Here is a 17614-nt window from a genome sequence, read left to right as displayed (position 1 = left end):
AATTCTCCTTTTTTAAGACCATTTACCTAGACACTAATAAATGAATTGAATATAGAGACAATAATGTCACTTAAGGATTTGATACATGTAGTTTGGTAATCTTTGAATGTTTCATTGCCAGACACCCATTAAAATGAAAATTAAACAATATACCTGCAATACAAAACCATTTATTTCTTGATAAATCATCTCTCATCATCACCAGATGATGTAACGACTAACGATTAACTATTTGCTTTCTTTGTTGCCTTTATTTATGATATCGGGATTATTTGCTCATTTGTTATGCACATATGTTGTATACTTAAATATACAACATAACTATTCAGGTACAGATGAGTTTTACTCTATTCGATGTTGGTACACGACATTAACCTGCTTTTATTGTGAAGGGGCTTCCGTGTGACGACATCACGTAACTTGTTTTCGGTAGCGTGTCGCACTTTCGACATATTTCATTTAAAAAGGTTTTAATTAATCTTTTAAGGCAACATTATAAAATAGCAGCACATTTTCGAATAATATACACAGTGCCATAGATTATTATTGCTATAAAGGTACGTATTTATGTATTTATATGTTCTTATTTTTTCACGAAAATACCGCCTGCTGCTGTCATTGAGTCAGCTTAGATAGCGAGCTAACATGTGAGCAGAGCAGTGTATTAGATAGACACATATATATACATCCTGTTACCTGAAGAGAAACCTTTTTAATATATTAACGTTATTTACATTAGTTATTTAGATTGTCCGACTTTTGCAAACAGGCTAACATTGAAGCTAAAGTTTAGCATGTCCTCTGTCAGCCACTGTCAACACTACAAGCTTCAGTAGACCAGTGCTTACAACAGCAACAACAACAACAACAGATTCAGGTCGAAATGTCTGCCTGTAAAAGGTTGCTTTACTTTGTGAAGCACAGAAACTTATGGACACAGGCTCGGAGAAATGTCACGACTTGGTCTCCGGTTGGAGCTGCTTTCAATGCCAAAACTCAGAGGCTGAACCTGTTCGAGAAAAACGTGGTTTGTATTAGTCCTAAATGTGTCTGCGTCTAAGTTAACTCACAACACTGCTGTATTAATGCACAGAAATTGAACTAGTTCGTGGTACAAAGCCTGTGTGTGTGTGTGTGTGACCTCTGTTTACAGGGTTTGTTTGGAGTACCAGAGCTGAGCTGTCCTGCAGGCTTCCAGGTTGCCACAAAGAAAGCTCTCAAAGACACAGAGCGCCTGCTGGAAAACGCTTGTTCTGGTCCTCCAGGGGTTGAGACAGTCCAGTCTTTTGACCAGCTCTCAGATGGGTTGTGCAAAGTGGCTGATCTGGTGAGTTCAACACCCAGGATGTACTAAAACCTTGTATTTCATTACTGTAATCGAGCTATCATTATTTCATGGGGTACCTGAGCTAGCCAGGTGATATTCAGCAAGTTATTATGCAGAAGAAGCTACCAGGTAGTTGTATTGGTGGGCAGCATCAGGGTTAGATGACTGGGATAGGATTAAATAGAATGGGACAGAACTTATTACTTACAAGTTTTATCACACAATCCTCAGTAATATATGAGCAAAGAAACAATGAAATCTCTCAGTATCGTGATATTTTAATGTTGTATGTTCATTATATTGATTTCATACAAAGGCTCCCTTACATATCTTCTTATTCACCAGAGTTGTTCTATATTGAAGGCGTTAACTCAGAAGGTGGAGGGGGTGTTTAACAGTAGACTGATTTAACTGCAGTATTATGCAGATCATCTAATGGTTTTTGTTGATGATCAACAATTTCCCCAGCTCTTCTAATGACCACGGTCAGGGTGCCATACCAGACTGAGATGCTAAACGCAAATATGCTCTCTGAAATGTAGTTTGTATTTTAGGTAAGGTTGCTGCATGTGTCTGCAGGTAAAACTGGTCGACGTGGGCTCCAAGGGTGCTATAATTGGATGTCTGTGACAACAGGATTACAGTGTCTGTCCACTTCTGACCAAAGCATCTAACACTGAAATTGTACTGCGACCGCAGACTCATGTATATCCTGCTAGTATATTCATATATATATATATGTATATATATATCTATATTGTTATTTTTTTTAATATATCCCTGTACATGTGCACGTTACTCTGCACTTTACTGCTTTGCACTTGCTTAACTGCATTTCGTTGTCTAGTACTTTGTGCAATGAGAATAAAATTGAATCTAATCTAATGTATTGTTCATTGTATGCTTCTTCTGTTCTCTGTAGAGAGTAAAGTGCAACTTTTTCTTCCTATAACAGGCAGACTTTATAAAAGTAGCACATCCAGATCCGGCATTTCGTGAGGCTGCGGAGAAGACCTGCATAGAAATTGGCACAGTTGTGGAGAAGTAAGAGGAAATGTATATTGATATTACCTTTACAAACACACGGAGCTTATGATCAAAAAGAAAACATGTTTTCATTGTGCTGCTTACAACAGTAAGATAATGCTGGTTTTTATCAGTTGAGACCAGTCTTGAGTAGATAGATGTTCAGGTTTGCTGTTTGTGTATTTCAGGTTGAACACTAACGTTGAGCTATGCCAAAGCCTAAAAAAACTACTGGACAACCCAGACATTGCAGCTCAGCTGGACCCCGATACGAGGTAATTTATTATATGTAGGCTCTTTGCATCTAAAGTAGGTGTTGAGGCTGCTGTGGATATATTACATATTTGATGTGATTATATCAGTAATTAATAATATCATGTCCAATGATGGTAAATTATTGATGTATTTCTGCCTTTCCAGACGAGTGGCAGAGTTGTTCATGTTTGACTTTGAAATCAGTGGAATTCATCTGGATGAGAAACTGGTGAGACGGTCGTGGTGTGTGGTTGCCTGTGAAAAATGAATGTAAACAGACAAGTTATCAATAATACATTAAGACCTCTCTCCTGTACGGTATTTACTGAACTTGCTGCTGCTCTCTCTGCAGAGGAAAGAGGCAGTTGCACTTCATGTGAAGCTGTTGGATCTCAACAATGAGTTTCTGGTCAGCTCTCACCTGCCCAACAGAATTGCGAGGTCTGCGATTCCTGAACATCTACACCTGCACTTTGCAAGTGAAGGAAGCTTTGTCCAAGTTGGGGGATTACATGCAGATTCTCCTAATGACTTGGTATGTATTTTATTTGGTCTGAGTCACTGGAGCGTTTCTCCTATTTGCTCAGCAGGTGGTGCCATTGCCATGTGACAGATCATAGGGCTGGACGTAAGAGCAGGTTGAAGATTATAGTAACCTATTCTGTCTGATCAGTTGTCAGATTCTCTTTCATAACACTGAAAAAGTGTTTTTGAGAGAATTTTTGTTATTGAAATATTGTCTCCAGCCTCTTTTGCAAATCTTTTCTTTCTCAATAATAACTTTAAGTAATGATTTTGATATTTCTGTCACTTTTAGCCCTTTTATGTTATATATTATATATATATATATTATATTATAAGAAAATAACATTTTCTATAACAATAACGTTAATATCATAATGGCAATGCAAAGGTAATTATTAGTGTTCTCTCAGGAATTAAGCAGTATGATACCACAGTGCAAGCTAAGCCACATAGAAAAGGATGGTTTACATTTATGTATGAAACATAACAATCTGACAATACAGATAAGGGTAAAGTCATCATTTTAGTCATCTGATCTTTCATTGATTAGCAGAATGTATTTTTCTTGTTTTACAACTTTTGTTAGGGTTGATATGTTGCTTTTTATTTATTTATGTTTTTTAATTATATTTTTGGGGGCTTTTTGCCTTTATTGGTTAGGATTGATATACAGGAAAGGGCGACAGAGAGTTAATGACAAGCAGCAGAGGGCCACAGGTCATATTTAAACCCATTTCCGCTGCAGCAAATGTTTTTCAAATGTCATAGATAGGTTGCGTCTGTCCTTCCACTTGTAGGTGAGAGAAATTGCCTACAGGATTTACCTCTACCCGAATGCAGATCTGATGGAGTGTCTGGAAGAGCTGCTGAAATGCAGATACAAACTGGCCAAACTAGTGGGCTACGAGTCCTACGGACACAGAGCTCTAAAGGGAACAATGGCCAAAACCCCAGGTTGATATGTCTCTTTGCTTAAGTATCAACATTGTTATCATTATTCAGTGCTGTAGCTGTATTTCTAACTGTTTGTTTGATGGAAGATTAATTTAATTCATATTTCAGTATTTACTTCACAATAATGGTTTAATATGCACCAGATAATTCTCATTTTAGAGGTTTAATACAAGCTACAGAAATGATTTTTTTCTAAGCTGCTTTTTCTGTGCCTTCGGCAGCTAGTCTCGCTTGATAGTTTTACATGATGCAACTTTATTCATTTTATTACTCTTTGCAGAGACGGTGATGAGCTTTCTTCAGTTGTTAACAGACAAGCTGTCAGACAGGTACAGTCACCTTTTAAAAGCTTTTATTGAAGATGTAAAATAATATGTACAAATCCAATATTCTGTTGGGCAATCTACGTTGACGGTTATTATCATGACTGTCGTTAAAGGTTCAGTGCTTCCCTTTATAGTTAACCATAAGTTAGTGGGACATTTAACACAGCATGATGCCCAAAAGTTCATATCTCCTGAACTTAAGTGACCCACAGATTTAATTACTCTTACAGCTGATTTGATTAGTTCTTGTCACGTTTCCACAGTTAATTCACACTCAGAAGTCAACAGGCTGTTTGTTGTTTGCATTTTCTTCCTTTTTTAATACACTTAATATTCTCTGTGCTGTGGATTCCTGAGACAGTCCAGAAACACACAAGTCAGGTGGACCAGAGACTCTAAAATACCCAAAGGTATGAATGTGAGCGTGGCAGCCTGTCCAGGGTGTTTCCCTGCTTTCAGCCAAATGCATGCTGGGATAGGCTCTGCCCCCCCTGTCGAGTCTAAGTACAGATAGGTGGGTAAAGACTGGAATGAATGCCTCAAGACAATTAGCTCATAAAATAACATGTTGTTATGTTTTTTGTTTTGATCTCACAGAACAGCCAAAGACTTTACGATGATGAGAAACATGAAGAAAAAACTCAACCCTCGTAATTCTGTGAGCAATTTCTTTTGTTTACAACATATTTTTTACATACAAGGATATTTTGCTCGACTACACAACTTTACAGTGTCTGCTGTTACTTAAAAAATATTACACATTTCCCTCAATCAGTGTGTAATCAGTATTAATTGCTTACAACTATCTGTTTAAGTGTAATTTGTTTCATATCACTCAGTCTGAGGAAAGGGGGTGTACAGACTTAAAAGCCTCTGAGGCGAATTTTAATTTGAGATATTGGGCTATATAAATAAAACTTGACGTGACATGTAAATAAACTGCCGGTGTGATTTTTATAGGAGCTCATGCCCTGGGATCATCCGTTCCTCAGTGGTGTCCTACGTGCTGAAAGGTGAGTAGCTGGCAGTTTTTCAGTCTGCTGTCATTTGATAAAGTCATTTTGATCAGTATCTTCGAGATGGTTTTAGATGTTTGTAATTTCATATTCCACCGAGGTGTACATTGTTGCTGGGTCCCAGCTCATCTTCAGGTGTCACATGTTACAAAAGGTGTGAAGGGGAGAAGCATGGGAGTTGTCTAAGTGTCCTTTCTGATTCAGGACAATACAATCTGGTATGACTGACCCCTCTTGCGTCAGCCTGTTGGTTTTCTCTTTGTGTGTGTTTATTGTAGTGGCAATTTATGTGATGTGTTTTAGGCCTTTGAGTTCTCCCCCTTAAACATTTGACACGTGGCTACATTATTGTGGCAAAATTGTTGCTCCTGAACATAAAGAACTGCACAATTTTTCTTATCTGTTTCTCAGGCTGTGACGTGATGGTGTTCTTGCTCCATGTGATTGGGATCAATGAGATTTTGCTTTTTTCCTTCCTAATTTGAATAATCTTTCAATTGTTGAAAAATGCCAAACGTTAGATATTTACTGCTTCTTAAAAGGTAGTCATGCTGCTCTTCTCTGTATTATAACTCTGTAAATGGAAGATATTTGACTGATTCTGAACAAAAGGAAAAAAACTGACATTTGGAAAATTGTGATTTTCACACTTTTCTGGCATCTTACTGACTAAACATTTAATCAAAACAGATTATTCAATAAGAAATCATTAGTTGCAACCGTTACCAACAGCTGCTTTTATGTTGTAATAATTTACAGCAGCTTTGATGTTGTTATTGAACCTTTTTTTTTTGGCATAGCGATAGAGAAGAGATCGTAGAGAGCGATGGGAAACAACATGCAACAGAGATCCCAGCCGAACACAAACCGGGTTGCCGTACATGGTCTGCGCCTCCACCTTGAGGCCACCAGGGCGTCCCTTTACTCGTCTCTCATTTCAATCTCATCATCTTTGTCCTTCAGCAACTTTCAAAATTCAAGCTGCCATGTTCTAAGTTTAGCTGCTATTAGTCCAATTTTACACATACCTGTTCTTAATGAACTGCACTCTCCCTTCCCAGCACTCGCCAGAGACTAATAACATGACGGGCCAAACTTTCTGGAGAAGTTTAAAGTAAATCTTTATTGCAGACATTATAGATCGCTCATGTGTCCTTTGGATTTAAGCGGCCACCAGATTGTGTGTTACCATGTGTCGTCAACTGTTCCCAGAGCTTCTGAGGAGGAGTGCGTCTGTTAGCTTGTCTTCCTCTCTCTCATGCTGCCTCAAGTCTCTGGTCTTCTCCTGTTAGTGGTTTGGGGCTCGGCTAGTTGGCAGGAGATCCCTAAAGAAATTTAGGATGCAGTCTGATTGCATTAAAGAGCGGTTTCCCAAGAACCGCTTCTGTTCAAGTTTACACACATAAACACACACACACACACACGTAGACCCTAAAGCTGTTAATCTCCCTTACAAACACATTACTCACTATGTCATGCTTTTTCTTCAATCACTCACTCAATCATTTTGTCTTTATCTCTACTTTTCCATCAGTAACTGTTTAAACTGGAAAGTGTTCAAACCATATTGAAATGAGCTACAGTGTGTGTGTGTGTGTGTGTGTGTGTTTATATGTGTGTGGTAAACAGAGCTGTGCTCAGCAGTAGTCTGTTATTCATCACTGATAATACTCTAGATGTGGTGTTCAAGCTAAACAAGCGTTTTTGGTTTGGTGGCATGAATGCATCCATTTCAAGCATGGGTGGCCCTGGGACAGCGTCGACCCTCCCTTGCCCTGAGCTCTGGCAGTCTTGTGTCTTTGTCCGACCAATTGATCATGGTCGGGGGATTTTTAGCCACTGCTAAACTGCTTGCTGGCTCACTACACAACATTTACAGAAATAATGCAGTTTAAATAGGGTGGTCATTGTCATGCCTCACAGTTAACTGTGTGTGCATTAGTTCTGTAATAAGAGGGGCTTTTTGGGACTTTTAGGCTCTGTCTGGTTTTGTTTTAAATAGTTTGACGCTCTCCTCCATCCACTAAATCCTGAGTCATACAAGGCTTTGAACATTAATATTTTTTAGGTTGGAGATTGAACAACTTCCCCTGAGGGACAAAGCACACCCTGCATTACCTAGCAATCATCATTCAAAACCTTAATTTATTTGTTCTGGTTTATATTTTTCTTATGGCAGGTACAACATAGAGCCCAGTCTGTACAGTCCGTATTTGTCTCTGGGCGCCTGTATGGAGGGTTTGAACAATCTCTTCTCTCAGCTGTACGGCGTGTCCCTCATGTCCGAACACCCCACTGCTGGAGAGGTCTGGAGCCAGGATGTCCGCAAACTGGTAAATATCATTAATAGGGCAAAATGTGTGGGAGTGTGTCAGTGCCTGTAATGTGACTGGTGTATGTTTTTGGTTGAAATCTGTTTAATGTGCTACGTTCCAAGTTTAAATACTGTGTGTGTGTTTCAATTTATGCTTGTCTGTGTGTGTGTGTGTGTGTGTGTGTGTGTGTGTCCAGGCTGTTGTACATGAGACAGAGGGATTATTGGGATACATCTACTGTGACTTTTTCCACCGGCAAGATAAACCTCATCAGGTGTGTATACAGGCACTCATCTACATATAGTAGTTTTTACAGCTGTTCCTCTGAAAATAAGGCTCTTCTCCGTATTTTGTTTCTTTGCTCATCTCCTTTCTATCTGCACACTTATCACTTATTCTCAGTTCAGTTTTCAGATCAAATATTCTTTTTTGGCATAACAACATCAAACAGAATAAAAGTCCACTTACTTTGTTACTGATGTACTGCAATATGGAATCGGTCTCACCACCTCCTCCTCCTCCCCCCCCAGGACTGTCACTTCACCATCCGTGGCGGCCGCTGGTGCCAGGAAACGGGTCAGTACCAGCTTCCAGTTGTGGTGCTGATGCTGAGTCTGCCCCACCCCACCAAGAGCGCCCCCACCCTGCTCACTCCGGGCATGATGGAGAACCTCTTCCACGAGATGGGACACGCCATGCACTCTATGCTAGGGCGCACTCGCTACCAGCATGTGACAGGTGAGGTGAGGTGAGGTGAGGTGAGCTGAGGCGAAGTGTGAGCAGATTTACCGAGAAGTTACAAATCACCAAAAGCCACAATGACCTAATGGAGCCAGGATTGTACACATTGTATCATTCAGTAGCTGTTACTCACACTCTTTAGCTGGCGAAGGATTTAGCATTAAATAATAACAATTCACAAAGGTTATGTGAGGTGATCGATGTTTGACATTTAATGAGCTCTGTATCTTAAAGTGATGGCTATGCAGTTCCCAAATGTCACAAGCTAGAATTATGTTGTTAGATTCGGTAGAGCTGTAGGTTATTCATTACAGTGTGGCGAATTGAAAATAGAGGGTAAATCCGATTAAGTGTAAGCCCCGAGGAGTACTTTAGATTATCCTTGGCTACCAAAGCTGCCATTTGATACTGTTTCACTTGTCAGATAAAGTTGATGGATATCTTCTCCAGTAATTCAAGATCCCCAACGTATTTATTTTACACTAATAACAGTATCCATTAACTCAACTTGAGGCTGCTTCTTTAGTGGACACCATGTTTACACCTGTTTAGACGTGCTGAAGCACACGACAGTTGCATTACCAGTAACGTAATGCTATCTTTACTACTTTTCATATCAAATGTTGTACTTGATTTAAACATCTGTGGATGGTCAAGGAGGCGTACGGCCTTTACAGCTTAAAGGAATGAGCACATTGGAGTTGTGTGTCAGGTAAAAGGCCAATTCTGGTCAGGGTTTTTTTTATCTTTTTTGGAATATACATACATCTGATTTTCTCATTGCACCGCAAATCACTTGCATCATCATGAGAAGCACTGTTAGCAGGAATGGCGTGCTACAGAGTGAGCAACATGTCGTGCAGGTGCTGTGCATCGACCCATACTGGACGAATGAACAAAGCCCTACCTTCCTGTGTTTACAATTTTTTCTTCCTATGTCTAAGCTCTGACATCTCTCCTCTAGGAACCAGATGTGCGACTGACTTTGCTGAAGTCCCCTCCATCCTCATGGAGTACTTTGCCACTGACTATAGAGTCATCAGCCAGTTTGCACGCCATTATGAAACTGGACAGGTACATCTAAACCCTCAGAAAAAAAGACCAATATGAAAACTCAACTTGCACAAATAAACATTGTTCAGTGGTTGTTGGGAGATATTTTCCAATGCATTGTAATTATAGTAGTGTAATCTTATAAGATTGTGTCACATCAGCTGTTATCATTCCAACCTTTTCTGTCCATTTTGTATGGTGTGAGACAGCAGTTATTTAAAAAGTAAAACAATGTTTATTCTGTCTGTGTCATTGTCTACTCAGCCTCTGCCCGAGACTATGGTGGCTCGCCTGTGTGAGTCGAAGAAGGTGTGCGGCGCCGCAGACACACAACTACAGGTACAATGACCAACGTCTCACACACACAGTTATATCTAAAAGTATATTACACCTTTACAAGAACACAAAACTGCGGAAAACTGGGTTTACAAACTATCCTCAATTTCTTTAAGGATGAGAAATGTGAAACCAAAACAGAGTTTGTCAGATTTTGTAGATTATATCAGTGGTTCCCAACCTTTTTTTCTTAAGGGAGCCCACTTCTGTCATTGAGTACACTGACAACCCCTGACTAAGTTACATTTTTTATGGATATTTAATTTTCTGTTCAGTGCAGAAAACCCAAATTGTGCAATAACTGCAGAAGGTTTGTGTAAATTTGGACATATTTTGAGCAGATTATTTCCTGTCAATATTGCATCAAAGATGAGTAGTTTTACTGATATTTTTGGGAAATTTTTATGCAATTCTGTCTGTATTAGGTATTTTTAAAATATTTTTAATAATCATACATACTTAGGCTTCTTTTTTGACAAATTGTTTTCTTCTCTGTGGGATTACACATCCTAAATGAAAACTTTAAACTAAAGAGCCACCCATTAAAAACGATCTGAAGCATAATTATTCATCATTGTTCATCATTTGTTTGTCTCTGTTTCTGTGGATATGTCCAGACTGTGTTTATTTGCTTTTAACATTAAATTTGTATCTACAGGATTGATTCAGTAGAAACTATGTGTGTTTTATTTTTCCTGGGCAGATTTTCTATGCTGTCTTGGACCAGATATACCACGGCAAACCTCAGAACCGCTCCACCACAGACATCCTGAAGGACATGCAGCAGAAATTCTATGGCTTGCCTTACACGCCCAATACGGTACACCCCCGACTCCCTTTGTGCTATTTATTATTGCTATGCTATAAGATGCTGTGTTTGGCTTATTTTCCTTTGAGTAGCTTGTCTCTTTAATACAGTATTGTTAGATTCATGACAGTCTTTGGGTCACTAAAGTCTCTCTTCTCACTGCTCAGTTCATCATAGCACAGAGACAATGCAAACTGAGTAGTCCTTTGACATTCTTTTCCCTTTCTCCCTCTCTCTCTCCTTTCTCTCTTTCTTTCTAGTTTTATATCTTTTACCCAGGCACAGCAGTGTTTAAGGGATTAAAGCCTTTTTTTGAAGCCCTGCTAAAATAACAAAGCAGAAGTATACTTTGAATGAGCTCTCCCTGGGGGAAATATTTGAAACTCTTCCTCCCGGTCCTTTAATGAAAAAAGCTCCCTATTTCCCCCACTTTTGCAGCTGTGGGCGAGGGGATGAGCCCAGGAGGGAGACGGGAATCAAAAACATAGTCATAATTTAGCCGGGAATGGCCTTCATAGAGCTTTTACTCTGGGCTATAATTATGTGGGGTGCCATCAGGAATAGAGATTAAAGAACTGCCGTATATTCTCCCAAAACGTCAGTGTCCCGGCCAGCGTTTTCTCCCCACTGGAGTCCTCCCACTCCTCTTCTGCTTGCGCCCTGCTTTGTAGCTCCCTCTCCAGAGATTGTGGTTTATGTTATATAGTTTCCCACTGTCGCAGTCGCTCCCCTTCAAACGTTTTAAACCACACTGAAAGCTCTAGCAGACACTTTCGCCTCCGTGTGCACAGCTAACCACAGTAGGATCGTTTTCCTCATTTGAACTCCGCAGAAACTGAGGATGATTGCAGTGCTGAAGTTTCTTGAATTGGATCATCATTGGATCAGAGCAAGTGAAAACAGATTTGTTTAGATCCTTCAATGACAGACTTAGACTTGTTTCTTTTTAAAATTCGCCCTCTGCGTCTCCGTCTCTTTCACCCGTCCTCGTGGAAAAGTTTCCACAGTAAAGTGGACATTTGAGTGGCTAATAGGTTACGGAGAGCCACAGATTATAAACATTAGGGTGATACTGACATGTGTATAGTTTATAGAGCAGAGCTATCATTTCCCGCTGCGCGCTGAGAGAGAGGATCAGCTGTGAGTAACACGGACCACATGCTCACCCTTGAGCCGAAGATAATATTTGGAAATAAATGGCAGAAAGCGGGGCGTTCTGCTCGCTGTGTTGACATTTCTGTAATCTGCGATTCTTGGCCTGCATGTTTTAGGACCAAGTGGTTGCTCCTCTGTCTAATGAGCAGTGTTTTTAATGCAAACTCGAGCACACGTAATCCACATCCTCCTTTAAAAACTATTGAATGAACATCACAAGTTGAGTTTAGAAAGAACAAAAAAGTGTCTTTTATCTCACAAGAGGAGCAGAGTAAAAAAGCCTCTGCTGACTTTGTCTCCTTTATGTGTAAGGATCAAAAGGATATCTCGCTGACATGTCACCCACTTGCACTCTCTCACAAAAGCTGGCATTAATCATTTGATGTGTGGCAGAGCGATTGGAAACAAAGAGGAGGAAAGACTCAGACAGCAGACCAAACAGTTCTTCAATAGCTGCTTATTTGTTTCCACAATATGAGAAATTTAAAGCATTCAAAGAGTCTTCAAATGAAAGGCTGGCTTTCACATAGGATTAAAATAACAAAAAAAGCAAAAAACAGCTGTTCCTTCTTACTTTTTTATAATATATCAATTAATTTTGTTTTTATGCATCAGAATAGGTTTTGTCAGTGTCCCAACCTTTTCCTTCATATGAATGAACTCCAAACAGCTAAAACAGACTTCTAACCTATGACCCAAAGCACTGTATCACTGCTGCGTTCAGCTGACAAAGCAAGCTCGGCAACTTCAGCTTGTCTGTGCTTTGCTGAGCCAGAACTCCTCTCAGGAGTGCTATTTACTCTTATTAAAGTTACTGCAGCCCAGAAGAGTCTCGTCAAGTTGACACTTTGGAGCTTAAGCATTTTTAACGCTGTTGGATCACCCGGACCAGATCTGACCACAGGGCTCTCTCCCCACCACGGTGAAGATGAGCAGCCCCCCATTTTAAGCTCTCAAACAGCTGTTTCAAAAGTTTATAACACTTTGTCATCCAGTAACATAATATTAAAGGTATTTATATATCATGAAAGTGTTTGTAATATACAGATTTTAAGGTTTTTAGACCGGTCAGACCAGTTGACTTTGCTGTATTTTGATTTACATTATAAAGCATGTACTCTCTTCCTTTAAAATGGCATCTCAGTCTCAATGAGGCTTAACAGATTAAAGCTGCTCTAGTCAATATTTTTATACAAACAATAGATCACATGACTATGTAAAGTGAAAGGGGGTGTCGAACCCATGGAGGATTATCGCTCAACTCTTCTGTCCCCCTAAACTCTGTGGAACGTTTTAGTGTTTAATTTAAGTCATTGTTTTGGTTTTACGGCCCAAGATCCAGATATTTCATTAAATACAGGTTATATTTATAAATTCAGAGTAAATATTGGAGTTACATTCATCAGGTGACCACAAACAGGACTCAGAATAAATGCTAATGTTTCTTCATATCCACTTGATTTGTAAATAAAGTGTATATATTATATATATATATATTAGTATTAAGTTCACAGCTTGTTTCTATTGCCGTCAAGTGACCCAAAAATCAGTTCAAATAGAGGATTACCTACAATAAGTACCTACATTCTCATCATTAAATGTTTAGTTTTGGGCTGCAGAGATGAAAGTCACTTTAATCACTAAGGACAATAAACGTAGCAGGATTTTGTCTGGCATTGGTACTGAAGCTTTGTGCTTACTGTGAATAAACGCACTGCATAAGTTGTCAGCATCCTTTTGATTTGGATAATTATTTAATTTCATTCATTTCATGTAAATCATTAACATTAAGTTATTTTTGTTTTTTTTATGTGGAGGGAGGCGTCTGCAGTCTGTTATGGTTTTGTTAAGTATGGCAGCTGCTGTCTTTTCTAACTGGCTAAATGTTTGAGTGTTTGCCAGCTGAATTCCCCCAGAGTCACCATTTGCAGAGATCATAAAAGAGCTCGTCTTTATAGATATGGAGAGGGGCCCCCTCAGGCAACTACGGGGAGAACAGAGGAGAGAAGAAGGGGGCTTTCTACCATTTAGGAATTTCCATGTTTTGTCCTTTAAACAAGGAGCTGGCAAGTTGTGATTTAATGTTTTGTTATAGATGTTTGTTGGAGGAAAGGTGTATTTAAGCCAATATATATTATTGACACCAATAAGACAACAGATGACAAGATTAATATTTATTTTCATTAATATCCACGTCAGTGTAGTTGCAGCATTGAAACTAAAACTGACAGAAGGTTGACAATTACAAATTAAATGCTTTTTGTTTAGTTGTTTTTGTATTTTAATGAAGAAGATTTATGAATTGAAGTTTGAGTTTTCAGCCTCATTTCCGTGCCTTTTACTGGAATAGTTACCCACGGCCATAAAACAGCTCCTCTCAACAGGTTTTACGAGCAGAAACATTTAAGCCTTTTAAGGCTGTGACGTCCGCCCTCTGCCACACTGCTCCCTCACCACACACACACACACAGACTGTATCCAACAAAACCCAAGACATTTTTTATTTTGTCCAAACTAATACATAGTGTCAGTAGATAATTGCATGGTCACTTTATGTAATTTCTTTATTTGGGAGCCAGAATTCTGCTATCTTTTCTGTTTGATCTGTCACATCTAGTCTGGTGAAGTAGAAAAACAGCCCTTCTAGAAACAAGCCAAATATCCTTAAATATAATTAAATTGTCTTGTATTGAGCAAAAGAAATCTGCCAGTGGTGTAAGCCAATTGTGCTTGGCTAGAATTCTTAAAACTATCATAAAGCTCTAACCACTGAAAGACTGTAATGGGCCGTAAAACTTGAAAAAAATGGCAAAAATGTAAGCAAGCTGTGCTTATTACATTAAAACTCAGATAGACCTTAGAGAAAAAATAAGTATTTTGGTCCCTTTTTTTGAGCTGAATTTAAGAATTTGGAACTTTTTAATCTAATAATTAGAACAAACAAATCTTCAGAATCAGAATCAGAATCAGAAATACTTTAATAATAATAATAATAATAATTATTAAATAATAATCTTACAGTAAGACATAATTTCTTCAAACAGCATAATACAACTAAGTGACTTTGTCTCAAATGAAGGCACCAGAAGCATTTTTATTTTTATCATTTTTTATTAGAACAATGAAAAACTAAACCGCTGCTTCATTTACAACACTGGGACAAGACTACTTTCTCTTAAATTGAGAAGTTACACAAGTGGTCTTACTCTTAAAATATGGAAAATAGTTTTGTTCTTCCACTAGGATATTATGCCAACCAACTTACTGGTTGAATCTAGCTTAATATTAGCTGTCATATGTTATTAAGGAAAAGTTATATATATGTTAACACAAGATTACTTTTCTAAACATGCTTGACAAGATCACTTTTTTTTTTTAGACAAGAAATAAGACTAATTTTCCAGGAACAAGGCTTTTTTACTTAAATGAGATTTCCTGAACCTGTTGACATCTTGATTTGTTTCACTCTCTCATTTCCTCTATAGGCATGGCAGCTGAGGTTCAGCCACCTGATTGGCTATGGGGCCAAGTACTACTCTTACCTCATGTCCCGTGCCGTGGCCTCCATGGTGTGGAAACAGTGCTTCGTTCAGGATCCTTTAAGCAGGTGAGACAGCCGCTCAGGGTTACACTTTAATAACAAACTATCAAACTGAACGTGCAGGGAAATTGGTCCCTCCAATGACAAGGCTAATGTCCTCAACTATTTACATAAGACAAACTTGAAATTGAGCATTTGCTTATCCATTTCATATGATAAAGAACCGGTGCTGAATTTAATTATTTTATTCTTTTTCCTTGTACGCTCTGATAATGGAGTAATACTCTGTACATTTGTTTAAAATGTATCTCTTTTTTAAGACTTGTACTGTGTAAGGACCATCCCAAATGAGCAAGGGCTAAGTTCAACAATAAAATCCTCTTTAAAAAATCAATTGCCAAACTCCACTACCCTAAAATGGAAGAGTGGGGGGTGGAGAAAAAGTTCCATGTTGCTACTCTGTCATATGTTAGTTGATTTAGATAGAGGATAGTGACATTAAACTGGTAGCTCTCCTGGTAGAGCTGGTGCCCCGTGTATGAAGGCTGAGTTGTTGCTGCAGCAGCCAGGGGTTCGAGTCCAACCTGTGGCCCTTTGCTATGTCAACTCCTCCCTCACCCTTTCCTGTCAGTCTTGACCAATCTTCTCTTGATCTCTGTCAAATAAAAAGGCAAAACATTTTAAAAATAATAATAATAAGGGAAATTTGTTTCCGTGTGCACATGGTAAGTAGTAGTACATTTATATAGGAATGTTATAATAATAAGATTTTCAGGGGGAAACAGATAATGCAACAGCTTAACAGTTGTTTTATACAGCCATTCCCTGCTTATGCTGGCATTTTTTCATTATACCTTTGATCCTAGGTTGTAATTTAGCACACAATTAACCTAATCAGTAACTTAAAAAGCATTTTAATCTCTGAGGGAAAAACATCTCACATTATTAACATGTGATGACAGCATTGCTGACGATTTTTAGATTTATCGTTATGGATTTAATTTGAAAAACGTGCCATGTTAGAATAGATTTTAATGGCAGTGATGAAAATGAAAATTGTATTTCAAGTCAAAAGAATGAAAGTGTCAAACACTTGAACTACAAGGTCACGAGGTTTGACTTTATAGTTTAGAAAAGTAATTAATCACTTCATTCTGCTCCTGTACTTCAGTTTGGTAAGATATGTTTTGATTAAACCACAGTCTTAACTCTCTGTTTGGTAACTTGTAACCTTGTATTCATGGTGAGAGAGTTACACAAATGATGTAAAGGCACGCTATAAACCTGTTCTGCGTTTAGAGCCCGTCTTCCCTGGATACTGTTTAAGTCTCTGCCACCTGACATTGAACATGACATTAATATGAAACTCACGCCGACTTGGCAGGTGTCTGCTGTAATTCACAGACACCCACCAGGGTGACCATGACCAGACCTTACCTTATCACAAGTGTTTGCCCCTGGAAAAAAAACACACAAAGGCTTTGTTTTGAAAAACGAAGCCTCGACCGTATCTCCATCGAGTCGAGCCCTGCAGCGTTTTCCCTCTGCCTCTCATTTCTTTTCCTTTCACCGTCTTCATCTGTCCTTTTTTTCCCCCTTTCCCTTCTAAGATTGTTTTAGTTCCACCTGCAGTTGTCAGATCTCTGTTTCCTGTCACCTGTCTGTTGTGGACAGGCAGCTTAGGAGACTTGGCCCTGGGCTCCGAGTGGCAGCGGCAGTGGTGGAGGGTCTGAGGGGAGAGAATACAGGTGTCTGTAACCTTATCTCTTTCTCTTCTGTGTTTGTCTTTCTTTTTGTCAGGGACATGGGTGAGCGTTACCGCCGGGAGATGCTGGCCCATGGAGGAGCCAAGGAGCCCATGCTGATGGTGGAAGGTAACCACATCTCTCCCCCCCACCCCACACCACCACACACACACACACACACACACACACACACAACACACACACACGCACAAAAGACACACACACAGCAGACAAAATGCTGAAGAAGAGAGGCTTTTCACGCGGTGTGTTAACAATGGTCAAATGGAGGATACCAGCTTCAGTGTCTTAAAATGTTTGGCCACCTTTAGGCCTCGGGTCTCCCTCCACTTTTTTTTTTTGCGTCCAGTGAGCCTTGTTGGGGAAACCCCACATTCGTTTCCAGCAGTCGTTTTCCACTAGATACATTGGTAAACGCGCTATGGTACACCCTGCGCCCCGCAGAAATCATAGACTTAGCTCATTAACCATGA

At 39.2% G+C, this 17614-nt stretch overlaps 1 protein-coding gene across 1 annotated transcript in view; it reads left to right on the top strand.

Moving 5' to 3' along the window:
* Nucleotides 1–883: 883 nt before the first annotated feature.
* LOC118341665 (mitochondrial intermediate peptidase-like) overlaps nucleotides 884–17614 on the top strand; it is a 25854-nt gene continuing 9123 nt past the window's right edge. The window contains exons 1-18 of the mRNA XM_035679981.1: nucleotides 884–1027; nucleotides 1154–1327; nucleotides 2283–2371; nucleotides 2542–2628; nucleotides 2774–2837; nucleotides 2961–3143; nucleotides 3931–4087; nucleotides 4368–4416; nucleotides 5011–5071; nucleotides 5374–5426; nucleotides 7609–7762; nucleotides 7941–8018; nucleotides 8275–8482; nucleotides 9450–9559; nucleotides 9803–9877; nucleotides 10578–10694; nucleotides 15323–15444; nucleotides 17179–17252. Of these exons, the coding sequence (XP_035535874.1) occupies nucleotides 884–1027; nucleotides 1154–1327; nucleotides 2283–2371; nucleotides 2542–2628; nucleotides 2774–2837; nucleotides 2961–3143; nucleotides 3931–4087; nucleotides 4368–4416; nucleotides 5011–5071; nucleotides 5374–5426; nucleotides 7609–7762; nucleotides 7941–8018; nucleotides 8275–8482; nucleotides 9450–9559; nucleotides 9803–9877; nucleotides 10578–10694; nucleotides 15323–15444; nucleotides 17179–17252 (1999 nt within the window). The remainder of the gene's footprint in view (nucleotides 1028–1153; nucleotides 1328–2282; nucleotides 2372–2541; nucleotides 2629–2773; nucleotides 2838–2960; nucleotides 3144–3930; nucleotides 4088–4367; nucleotides 4417–5010; nucleotides 5072–5373; nucleotides 5427–7608; nucleotides 7763–7940; nucleotides 8019–8274; nucleotides 8483–9449; nucleotides 9560–9802; nucleotides 9878–10577; nucleotides 10695–15322; nucleotides 15445–17178; nucleotides 17253–17614) is intronic.

The sequence above is a fragment of the Morone saxatilis genome, unplaced genomic scaffold, assembly GCF_004916995.1.
Source record: "Morone saxatilis isolate NCDOM2014 unplaced genomic scaffold, NCSU_SB_2.0 Contig8, whole genome shotgun sequence".
Taxonomy (NCBI): domain Eukaryota; kingdom Metazoa; phylum Chordata; class Actinopteri; family Moronidae; genus Morone; species Morone saxatilis.
Note: the sequence above shows the minus strand (reverse complement) of the source record. Positions and strands in the feature narration are given on the sequence as shown.